Here is a 10,881-nt window from a genome sequence, read left to right on the forward strand (position 1 = left end):
TTAGAAAAAAAAAAGATCGAAATCTAACGCACCTTAACAACCACAAACAGGATCTTACGTAATTAATTATTAACCGGACGAAGAGCCCGAGGCCACGCCTCGCTTCGCCGCATAAGCCGCCACTAATGATTGGTTCTAGCTGAAAACTGCTTTTCTCTAGGCTTCTCCTGTTTTGCTCGTCTGGTTGGCGCTCGTGATGGCCTTGCTTCACAACCTCAAAACCAGGGACTTATGGCCCCTCGGCCTGCGACAAACAGCCTCACTTAACGTCTTGCTGTCTTCGCCAAACTGCTTTCTGTAACATCACCAAAAAAAAAAAACACTTAACATATATATACACACACAGACATATCTATTATGCATTTTAGAAGGTAATTAAGCAACAAGTGAAGATGGAGACGCGGCGGCGGCGGCGGCCAGGGCTGCAAGTTGATGATCAAGCCTCAATCACTGTGAAGAGGAGCTCGAGATTTAGAGGTGTCAGCAGGCATAGATCGACGGGAAGATTTGAGGCTCATTTGTGGGATAAGCTTTCTTGGAATGTCAACCAGAGGAAGAAAGGAAAGCAAGTTACTATGAAAATTCTAGAATTTGGCATTTTTAATTCTTCTTCCTTTGTTTTCTTTCTTTTTTGTTGTTGTACATGAGATGCTTATGAATAACATACTACTATGTATCTTTTTCACCTTCCCTGCGGAGCTGCGCTTTGGAATGGAAATCTGGGATTCCACAGTTTACCTTGGTGAGTGCTCGTTGGCATTGGAATTATGGTTCCATTTTAATTTGTTTCTACATGTGTTCTTGTGTTTTAAGATCAAAATAATGACACCCATTATTCCTTCCCAAACTCCTTAATTAGGAGCTTACAATGATGAAGAATGTGCAGCAATAGCTTTTGATTTGGCTGCGCTCAAGTATTGGGGGACATCAACTTTCACTAATTTCCCTGTATGGATTATCCATTGGTGGAAAAGTAATATAATGTATAGTTGCCCACCCATATGACATTGAACTCCCAGTTGATGATTTGAAATCTTCCACAGCTCTCTGATTATGCAACGGAGATTGAAATGATGCAAACTGTAACAAAAGAGGAATATCTAGCCTCTTTAAGAAGGTACAAATTAATGTCGATGACCAAATTGAGTTTTGATTGTTGCTGGATTGCTTAAATAGCTGAGACTTCTTTATTTCTTCTCCTATGTTTGCAGGAAGAGCAGTGGATTTTCAAGAGGGGTATCAAAATACAGGGGGGTTGCAAGGTATAAACTTACTGTATTATAATGATCAGCCAAAATGCAAAACATCTTCTTTAGAATGAAGCAGCTTTTTCTGAACACTATTTAGGGGCAATATTGATGCAGGCACCATCGCAATGGGAGATGGGAAGCAAGAATAGGAAGAGCCTTTGGCAATAAGTACCTTTACCTTGGCACTTACAGTGAGTTAGCATAAAAAATATGTTGCATTAAGAAACATGTCTAGAAAGAAAAATCATGAACACGTTACGATGACTTACTTGTCTGCACATCTCTGTTGGTAGGCACCCAAGAAGAGGCTGCTCGAGCTTACAACATTGCAGCGATTAAGTACAGAGGCATCAATGCTGTGACCAATTTCGACTTGAGTTCTTACATGAGATGGTTAATGCCGGGAGCAAACACTCCGGTTGCTGATGCTGCTCCGGAACAGCAGCCGGTGAACATAGGGTCTCAGGTGGTGCAGCCTTCCAACTTTGGCCCGGGAGAGGAACCCTGTTCCTTGTCCTTGCAGCATGCGAGTACTTTTCTCATGGAAGATCTGGATTTAGTTCCTCATCAAAAGCAAGAAACACTAGCAGAGTTATCTGTTAGTTCATGCAAAAGATCTTCTGCCACTGCACTCGGCCTCCTCCTCCGTTCTTCAATGTTTAGAGAACTGGTGGAGAAGAATCATAATGTCTCTGAGGATGAGAATGTCGGGAGAGATGCACAGACCCAAGCGGAGGTAGGTAAAAATGGTGAGATTTCAGGGTTTTGTACTGGACCTGATGATATCCCATCTGAACTGCCTTCAAAGGGTTTCCAATTAGGAGACTTTCACTTCTATTACAATTGTCAAGAGAATCCGCTTGGAATGGCATTGCCTATAACATCTAATCAATGATACAAGATAAATGCTCAATTGCTCTGTAGGAAATTTGTAGAAATGAGCTTTTGTTGCTTCAATGTCATACATTCAATAGAGACCAAAAGCCAAGATGATATCGTCATGGAAACCAGGGGAGAAAACACCAAGAAGAAATAGAGTTGAGATATTAATACCCAAAACTCACACAAACATATGCTCTCACAAATATTTTTAGCAACTACATCGGCCTGTGATAATAATTCGATAATTCATCACCAACACAATCTGGGCTCGTACAGCATATCTGAAAAGGTGAAAGTCTGACACAATTCATAACTAGCATTCCTGACCTTTGAGATATTTTGTAACGAAGGTTTGGCAACAACTCCCAATCAAATACTCCTTGCAACTCACAGAGACACAAAAAGGCAGGATGGATCCGACTGATTCCGACAGAATCCAATGTCCAACAACCATCTTCGAAGGCACCCCTTTCTCCATGGCAGACAAGGAAACTCCATCCAATTTATGACCACTCTTTCTCCATCATTAACTGTAACCAAGCATTATCATGTGTTGAATATAAAATGCTCTCATGTTATTACTACAAATTTCCAATCACAAGGCAGTAAATCACAAAAGCCTGAACTCCTCTAGCTAAAGGATTGACCGCAAATTGAATAAAGACAAAAAAGATATAAGATCTTTCAAACATTCACTATAGTCTACATACAAACTCCAAGATACAACCAAAACAACAAATGCCATGGAAAATAAGCTTGACATCCCTACAGACCAACAGCCAACATAATCTTTTCGGTTCCACTTGTCATTAATGAATCAACAACAAACAAATGACACATTACAGGCAAATCAGACCACCTTATGAGTTGGGCGATGAACCAGCTTAGTTCACCAGTTCATGGTCTCCCGTGTCACATAAATACTGAGAAATCTAATCCGCAGTCCAGCTCTGCTCAACAATCTGGTGTACTTTCCGATTGTATTCACGCTTATTAACACTAAACAACCGAGCTGCTTCAGAATTTGCTGGAGAGTTTGGATTTGGATCACAGAGCAATGACTGCATTGAGTAAAATGATCAGGCCAGGCCTAGCAAAATATCTTTCTGATGAGCAATATAAACAGTATACCTGGATAGATGTAAGTATAGCAGCTACATCATATATTGGACTCCACTGATTTTGAAGAATATCCAAACAAATACTTCCATCTGCATAAACTAGATGCATGTTTTGAAAATGATAAATGAGCAAGCAGCACAAACAATTGGTAAAATATGTTTCAGCACAGAAAAATAAGAAATCAAGCAAGTAAATGATATTAAAGGAGGTTGTTGTACTCCTATGGGTCGAAGAATGAAAAAGGTATGCAGATCAAATCAAGTCTAACAGAAGAGTAGACAGTCAGTATTAAAGTTCTGATGGCAGTATGATTCTGAGATGCAGAGAATGTGGCACTTCCTAACCCAGAAAGAACAGTTCTTCATGAGTTATTTTATTAGATTATATTTTATTTATGCATGATGTGGAACACATGTCTGGACAAACAAATCATCAGGGTATTCGACAGGGACAAAAAATGTCTCCATTGCAATTAATTGCTGCTCTGTGCATATAGTGAACCATTTTTAAAAGGACAGATAAAATTGCATATCCAGAATAAAAATTAATTAATCAAATCCAAGCACAAAGCAAAACTGTAAAGTCAAAACATACTCTGAAATTAAATATAAGCACAATATGAAGCTAACTGCTCGCCAATAGATCTTAAGAATGTTGAAAGCTATTCGGAAATCTTTCAGCTTCAACCAATATTCGCAAACTTACACAGATTAAAGAACATATAACTAAGTCGCTTCAAGAAGAAAAAAAAAAAAAAGAAGAATCCAATGGATCCATTAAAGTGAGCCTGGCATTGGCAGGGTGCTCCCTGCAAGTGGGAGTCAGCCAGGAAGACTGGCCTTTGCTAGACAGAGAAAAAGAAAAGAGTGTCACATGCCAAGGGTAGCTATTGTAATTTTGTCTTTTATTTTCTGTTATGGATATTTATCCAGTAGCTAGAAGCAGTTATAATTCTGTTTGTACTGCACATGGGTGCATGTGAGTGGCTGTGAGGCTATATATTAAGCCACAGCTGTAGGATGGGAGGGAAGTGGAGAAATGAATTGAATATTCTGTGTTCTCTCTCTCTCTCACTTTCTGTTATCTCTCTCCCTTTCTCTCGAACATTCTCCCTCTTCTTGCTGTTTCTTTCTCTTCCACCTTAACTCTTTCCCCCAAATTCTTCTCTTAATCTACCCAATTTCCTTTTCATACCCTAGCTCAACCCAAGGGTGTGACAGAGAGGTCCTGCAACAACTTCCAGAGGGAGAAGAATATATATATATATATAATTCCCCCAAGAAAATAGGGAATAAATCCCTGCTGCACATGGCAAAGTGATCGCTCCCTGCTAGGCGGGAAAAAACAAAAAAAAAAAAAAAAAATTGCTTGACAGGAAGCTAAAAATAGTGATATTAGTTTTAATTCCATCACTTTGTGCAATAGTAAATTATAACACTTTACTTATCACCTATTAAAGACATGATACGAGGCAGAATCAGCTGCTTCTTAAATTTACCCCATATGACTGAAGTGAACTTGTGGTGTGACAACATATTGCAGCGAAGAGAAAAATATAACCAACAATTCTTTGAATCTACCCAACTTATTAATTGTAGATCCTATACAAGAATCTTCAAATAATCACAAACTAAACAAACGAAGTTGAAACAATCACTCAAGTTAATATATGAGGATGAGATAAAGAAGCAGATATATGAACATTGAGTAAACATCCAACTTACTGTTTGGGTGGAACATTCGCGAAACAAATCTTACGGTTGGTGGCTTATTTGGATAATCCTCTGTAAATTGAAGTGTCAGCTTAAACGTACCTGAAACATTAAAGATATAGATAAAAGTGTGCCCACATAATTTTAAGAGAACTAAGAAAATAAAGTTGAAACGATTTCTTTCTTTACTTATTTTCCTTTTTTCTTTTTCTTTTTTTAGCAAAGAGAAAAGCAGAACTTCATGTATCAATCTTGATACTTCAGTAGGCTGTTGCCTTGTAAGTCCAGTTCAAAGACAGAAGACATCATTTTCATGAATACAGACTCCCTCATGTGATAAATTCGCTGAATAAACTTGGTGAGGATAATTAATTTCACTTTCTGCAAGCAATTAGTATTTTTATAGTATCCACCTTATGGTCTTTGAATCTCAGTAAAGTGGTGGTAGATGCCACATCTACGAATACATTCAGATTTGTGGCATGGGGCACAGGCAACAGACATCTTATGTAAAATAGCAGTTATATCATCATCCAATTAACAAAAAAAGAAAAAAAAAAAAAAAAAAACTCACAGAATAACTGATTTGTGTAGCCTCAATGTCTACTTGAACAAAAGTTTAATGGGACAAGTTATGAACCTAGGGGTATAAGGGGACAAATGGGGCTATAACTACTGTAACTAACAAAAGTTGTTCATATATAACTACTGTAACTAACAAAAGTTGTTTGTGTAACTAACAAAAGGGAACAAAAGCTGTTGTAAACTGTTAGGGAGTTATAAAGGTAGCTGAATGTTGTTAGGGAGTTGCAGGATAGTTAGAAGACAGCCTATAAGAAGGCTGGTGTAATAGGAGAAGGCATGTTTTGAATAGAAGAATCCCTATGTTTCCCTCTTTAATTCTCTCCTGTTCCATCTCTCGAATTCTCTCTCTCTATTATCTCTCTCCCTTTCTCATTCTATTTGTTCTTCATACATTCAATTCTTTTTCGAAATCCAATCCGAATTCCTTCCATTGTTCGAGCCCTAATCTGAGGGCTTGACAAGTGGTATTAGAGTCAGCGTTCTGGGTCCGTTAAGTGGGTCAACAGAGTAGGCACGGTCAGACTAAATGTGCGTGACCGAAGCGGGAAGCCAACAATGAAGGGCTAGGTGGTGGCTGGTGGGTTCACCGATTCGGGAGTTGGAAGCGGACTGTAGGGACACTTTGACAACAAGGAACATGATTGGAATTGAAAGGGAAGTGCGTTTCTTGTCTTGGGTGTCAATTGCGTATAAAACCCAAGAAATTCCAACAAAGCTGGGGTCGGAAATTGAAGGCGAAGGTTGGCAAGCCCAACGACAGTACGAACGTGGCGAGAGGGGTCCATCAATTCAGTTAAGTTGAACAAACAAAAGCAAGGAGCGATCTTGATTGCATGTTCAGGCCGATCAATTCTCAACTGTTGTTTGATTTGAATTAGGATTGTAAGAGGGTGGCGATCAATGAGGTCTGAATTGGGGGGGTCGATTTTAAGGTAGTAGTGGACCGCGACGGACCACGAAGGATTTTTGCAGGTAGTGATGATCAAAAGCAAGGGGGTAATCAACCTAACATCATGGCGGAAGGCACTTGACTGAAGTAGCTAGAGAATTGAATGGAGGCTTTGGAAGTTGACATGTCGCAGGGAGGACATGGCAACCATTAAGGAGAGCATCCACGAGTTGGAGAAGGGCTAAGAAAGGGTGGATCACTATTGGCAAAAGATCGACAACATGATTAACATGTTGTCCACCATGCCACAGTTCCGTTTACTAGCGGATTTCCCTCCAAGAACGGGTCCTAAACCAATCTTGGACCAGGATGGTATTCTGGCCAGACCAGATGGGTTGTGGGTCGCTAAGGATAGGCCTGCGGGGGTGCGAGAAAATCAGGTGAGGGGTACTACTTCTTCAGTTTTTAACCATACACCCATGCCTCGATTGGAAATTCCAATCTTTGAGAGGGTTAAACCGAGGTGGTGGATCCATCGTTATGAGAGATTTTTTGAATTTTTTCATATCAATGAAGAGCATAAGGTATCCTTGGCAGCATCGTATCTCAATGATACGATTGACGCATGGTATCAAGGTTGGAAGCAAGCTGAGGGTGAAGCAGTGACTTGGCTTGAATTTTTGGAAGAATTGTGTGGTCGGTTTGGTGAGAAGGGTATGGCATACGTGGTTGAAGAATTTACCAAATTGAGGCAAGAGGGGTCGGTTGAAGACTACCAAAAGAAGTTTGAAGAGTTGAGGGCATTAGTGAGGTTGTATAAGCCAAGTTTAACTGAACCATATTTTGTATCTAGCTTCATTAGTGGGTTGAAGGATGAATTACAATCTATGGTCAAGATGTTAACGTCGACAATAGTGAAGCAGGCGGATGAGAAGGCAAAGCTACAAGAGCTTACGTTGGAGGCAATTTGCAATAAGTACACGGTGGAAACGGAAATTCAGCCTTCGTTTTGTCAATCATTGGAAGGGAATCAAGTGCAAGTAAATTCTAAGGTTTATCCCCACCCTGATGCAGCCAAATCAGTTACTATGGAGCAGAGATGGATGCTGGGATTATGTTTTAAGTGTGGCAATAAATTCAGCCCTGGCCACCGATGTCAAAAATAGCTCCTTAACATGGAAGGAAGAGAGGAGGAAAACGAAGAAGAACCAGCTGGAATTGGGTGAAGAAGAAGGTACAGCTGTATAAATTCTTGGGGACAAGAATTTCCTTAAGGGGAGGGGAATTGTTACAAACCTAGGGGTATAAGGGGACAAATGAGGCTATAACTACTGTAACTAGCAAGGGATTGTTGTTGTAAGCTGTTAGGGAGTTATAAGGGTAGCTGAATGTTGTTAGGGAGTTGCAGGATAGTTAGAACACAGCCTATAAGAAGGCTGGTGTAACAGGAGAAGGCATGTTTTGAATAAAAGAATCCCTATGTTTCCCTCTTGAATTCTCTCCCATTCCATCTCTCGAATTCTCTCTCTGTTCTATCTCTCTCCTTTTCTCATTCTATCTGTTCTTCATACATTCAAATTTTTTTTTCGTAATTCAATCCTAATTGCTTCCATTGTTCGATCCCCAATCTAAGGGCTTGACAGGACATAGAACCACCTCATATATGGACAAATCAAAATGTAATTAATAGTCATATGTGTTTTGATGTCTAATTGAATAAGAGTTTAATACGACACAAAACTTAAACCCTAAACTCTAAACCCTAGATCACCATGTTTTACTACAAATCATAATGCACAGACAACTGAAAAGCAATGAATAACCAATATGTATCCTGAAACAATGAGAAGCTAACTCAACAGGAAATTTAATATGGTCAGAGCAAAATCAAAATGCACGTGTTAGATAATATGTAAAATACAATTAAGGTGAAAAAGAAAAAGTCCTTCTCATTGAAAAACTTAAAATTGCAATAATAGGCTTACCTCCATCCCAAGGAGAATCGTCAGGACTGCAATAAAGTAAAGAAAGGACCTCGTTACAAATAGAATCAACACACAAACAACTCAAACGAAGTACGGAAATACATATGCATGTATCAACCAAAGCATTTATTTCAAAGAAAATATGTGTATTATCCAGAGCAGTACTTCATTCATACCCAAATATAACAGCATTCCAGAGCATTATATTGTTGTCATAGGGGGCGCCGCTAATGCCCGCTGGAGGGTCCTGCTGTAACCTCTTGAAATCCCTCATCAATCTTTTCTTCGCGGGAGTCGACATCCTCAGTCCCCTATCACCACATCGGTAACAACACAAAGGAATCAACAAACTCTGCTGGCTTCCAGAGAAATACGTGCTCGACATGAAAGAAATTCGATTTCACCGGTTTTTCGGTAGTTATGACAAAGATCGTTCAACAGCCTAATTATAAAATACTTTGCATCACTTTATTCGTCAAAAGCACTAGAACCCTAGATCGGTGAACCACGCAGTAACTCCAACGAATGACAAAGCTATAACTATTCAAATCCCTGTGCTAGGGTTCATGAATTGTTCGTGTGCATGTGTAATAGTGTAGATATGCGTTACCTACAAGCAGAAGTGGCAAGAACCTCTTGCGTTCTTCTCGGTGAACTGAGCGAGTCGTCGACGATCTCACCTCTTCTATGTCAGTGCGTCGTATATATATATGTGTGTGTTCTGTAAGAGATGCTCCAGAAGGTTGCGGGATATTTAAGCTGCCGACGACTTCTAGAAACTACTGCGAACAAACCAAATCAATCAAATTAAACGTTTTAAATCCTAATTTTATAAGATTAGTCATCAATTGTAATTTAATAATTTTTAAAAATATATTTAAAATTAAGTTTTATATTTTGATAACTTGCAAAATTGTTGATGTCTTAATACAATATTATAGATGTATATAATGTTTTTAAAATCAGATCAAACATTTAATAGAATAGATAGTAATTTATGATTTAATGGTCGGAATAAGATTAAGTCATTTAATTTTTTATTAAATAAAAACTCATAAAATGTATATAAAAATGTATAATTAATTATAATATATTGTATAATTAAGTATATTAGAAGTGAAAGATAGAGATAAATGGAGAAAATGAAAAATCAACAATCGAATATGAGTAAGGTAGAAGAAAACAACAAAAGTGGTAGAAGAAGAAGATTATGAAAAATAAGAAAAAAAAAGGAAGATAAGAAAGGATGAGAGTCAAAAAATAAAAAGAGGGGTAAAAAAAAAATCTTATATCATTTGAAATTTGATCTCTGATAAAAAAAAAAAAATTAGTTTATACACTATTTATTTTATTATTCTATTTAAGCAAGAAATTTTCTTAACTTGTCAAGTTCATGGATCATTTTTCAATGTTAGATACTAAATAATGTTATAAAATATGACATGATTTTCGATATTGATGGTTTGAATTTATTTTTAAAATTATAAATTTAAAAAATAATTTATAATCATAAAAATAAAAACATCGCATGAGACATTAAATTTTATAAAAAAAATATTTTTTTTAAATGCATGAATAATTTATAAAATACTATTAACTATTATCTTTATTGGTCGCTTTAGACTATGGTCACTTAAGAAGGCATGAATTGAGTAATTAATTTTTTTTTAATTTTAATAAATATTATTAATTAATAATTTTATTAAAAAGATATAATTAATAAATATAATAAATTATATTTGAGATTAATAATAAATATAAACCACAATATATAACAAAAATGAATACAATGAGGCATAACACAATTTATAATGGTTCAGTGTCTTCACACACACCTAATTTACTTTCCCGATGTTTAAAATAATTTCACTAAGATTTTCATACTAACTCATATTAGAAACTAGATACACATATAGATTACAATAGGTTTCATGTAACCACTACACCGAGGCTTTCTTTCTACCTTACATTGAAAACTATATTCACCTAGATTTTAATGATTTTATAAAACCTATACAATCCACAATAGTAATTTAAATGTTATAAATAATTGTCCATACTTAGACACAAATAAGCAATTAAGAATAAATTATATAAGGTAATAATATTTAAATAAATAAATAAAATTATAATCTCGAATGGAGAAGTTCATATTTGTTGTAGAAAACTCGAAGAACTTTTCTCCTCTTACCTTGTCGCTCTTCGGTGGATATACAATAATATTTCAAGAGTCTCGGATTACTTGAATGCTTTGCTTGATAACGTTTGAGAGATTTCAGGTACTTTGAATATGCAATGAAAGTATTTGGATACTCAAAAAATGAGTTTGAGTGAGTATTTATAAGCATTTTAACTACTAAAAAAATGATTAATATGAAATTTGAAATTTAAAAAATATTTAGATTTTCTCAAACAATAAGAAAATATATTTTATTTTTAATTTAAAACAAATCAAG

At 36.7% G+C, this 10,881-nt stretch overlaps 2 protein-coding genes across 4 annotated transcripts; one reads left to right on the forward strand and one right to left on the reverse strand.

Moving 5' to 3' along the window:
* The first annotated feature begins 351 nt into the window (after positions 1-351).
* LOC127803677 (AP2-like ethylene-responsive transcription factor At1g16060) lies at positions 352-2,314 on the forward strand. The gene is made up of 6 exons (XM_052340100.1): positions 352-742; positions 860-948; positions 1,044-1,117; positions 1,212-1,262; positions 1,365-1,441; positions 1,544-2,314. The coding sequence occupies exons 1-6, from the start codon at positions 649-651 to the stop codon at positions 2,143-2,145; spliced, it is 987 nt and encodes a 328-aa protein (XP_052196060.1). The 5' UTR covers positions 352-648; the 3' UTR covers positions 2,146-2,314.
* A 449-nt stretch (positions 2,315-2,763) lies between these two features.
* On the reverse strand, positions 2,764-9,141 carry LOC127803682 (ubiquitin-conjugating enzyme E2 2-like). 3 transcript variants are annotated; one of them, XM_052340107.1, is made up of 6 exons: positions 9,036-9,141; positions 8,602-8,736; positions 8,426-8,451; positions 4,979-5,068; positions 3,264-3,352; positions 2,764-3,193 (listed from the first exon to the last, which is right to left on the reverse strand). In XM_052340107.1, exons 2-6 carry the CDS (start codon positions 8,724-8,726, stop codon positions 3,065-3,067), a joined length of 459 nt encoding a protein of 152 aa, XP_052196067.1. In that variant the 5' UTR covers positions 8,727-8,736; positions 9,036-9,141; the 3' UTR covers positions 2,764-3,064. The 3 variants fall into 3 exon arrangements, with proteins under 3 accessions (XP_052196067.1, XP_052196069.1, XP_052196070.1); XM_052340109.1 differs by having other exon boundaries at positions 9,040-9,135; XM_052340110.1 differs by having other exon boundaries at positions 3,264-3,343; positions 9,036-9,131.
* Positions 9,142-10,881: the final 1,740 nt, after the last annotated feature.

Source organism: Diospyros lotus, chromosome 6, assembly GCF_014633365.1.
Source record: "Diospyros lotus cultivar Yz01 chromosome 6, ASM1463336v1, whole genome shotgun sequence".
Taxonomy (NCBI): domain Eukaryota; kingdom Viridiplantae; phylum Streptophyta; class Magnoliopsida; order Ericales; family Ebenaceae; genus Diospyros; species Diospyros lotus.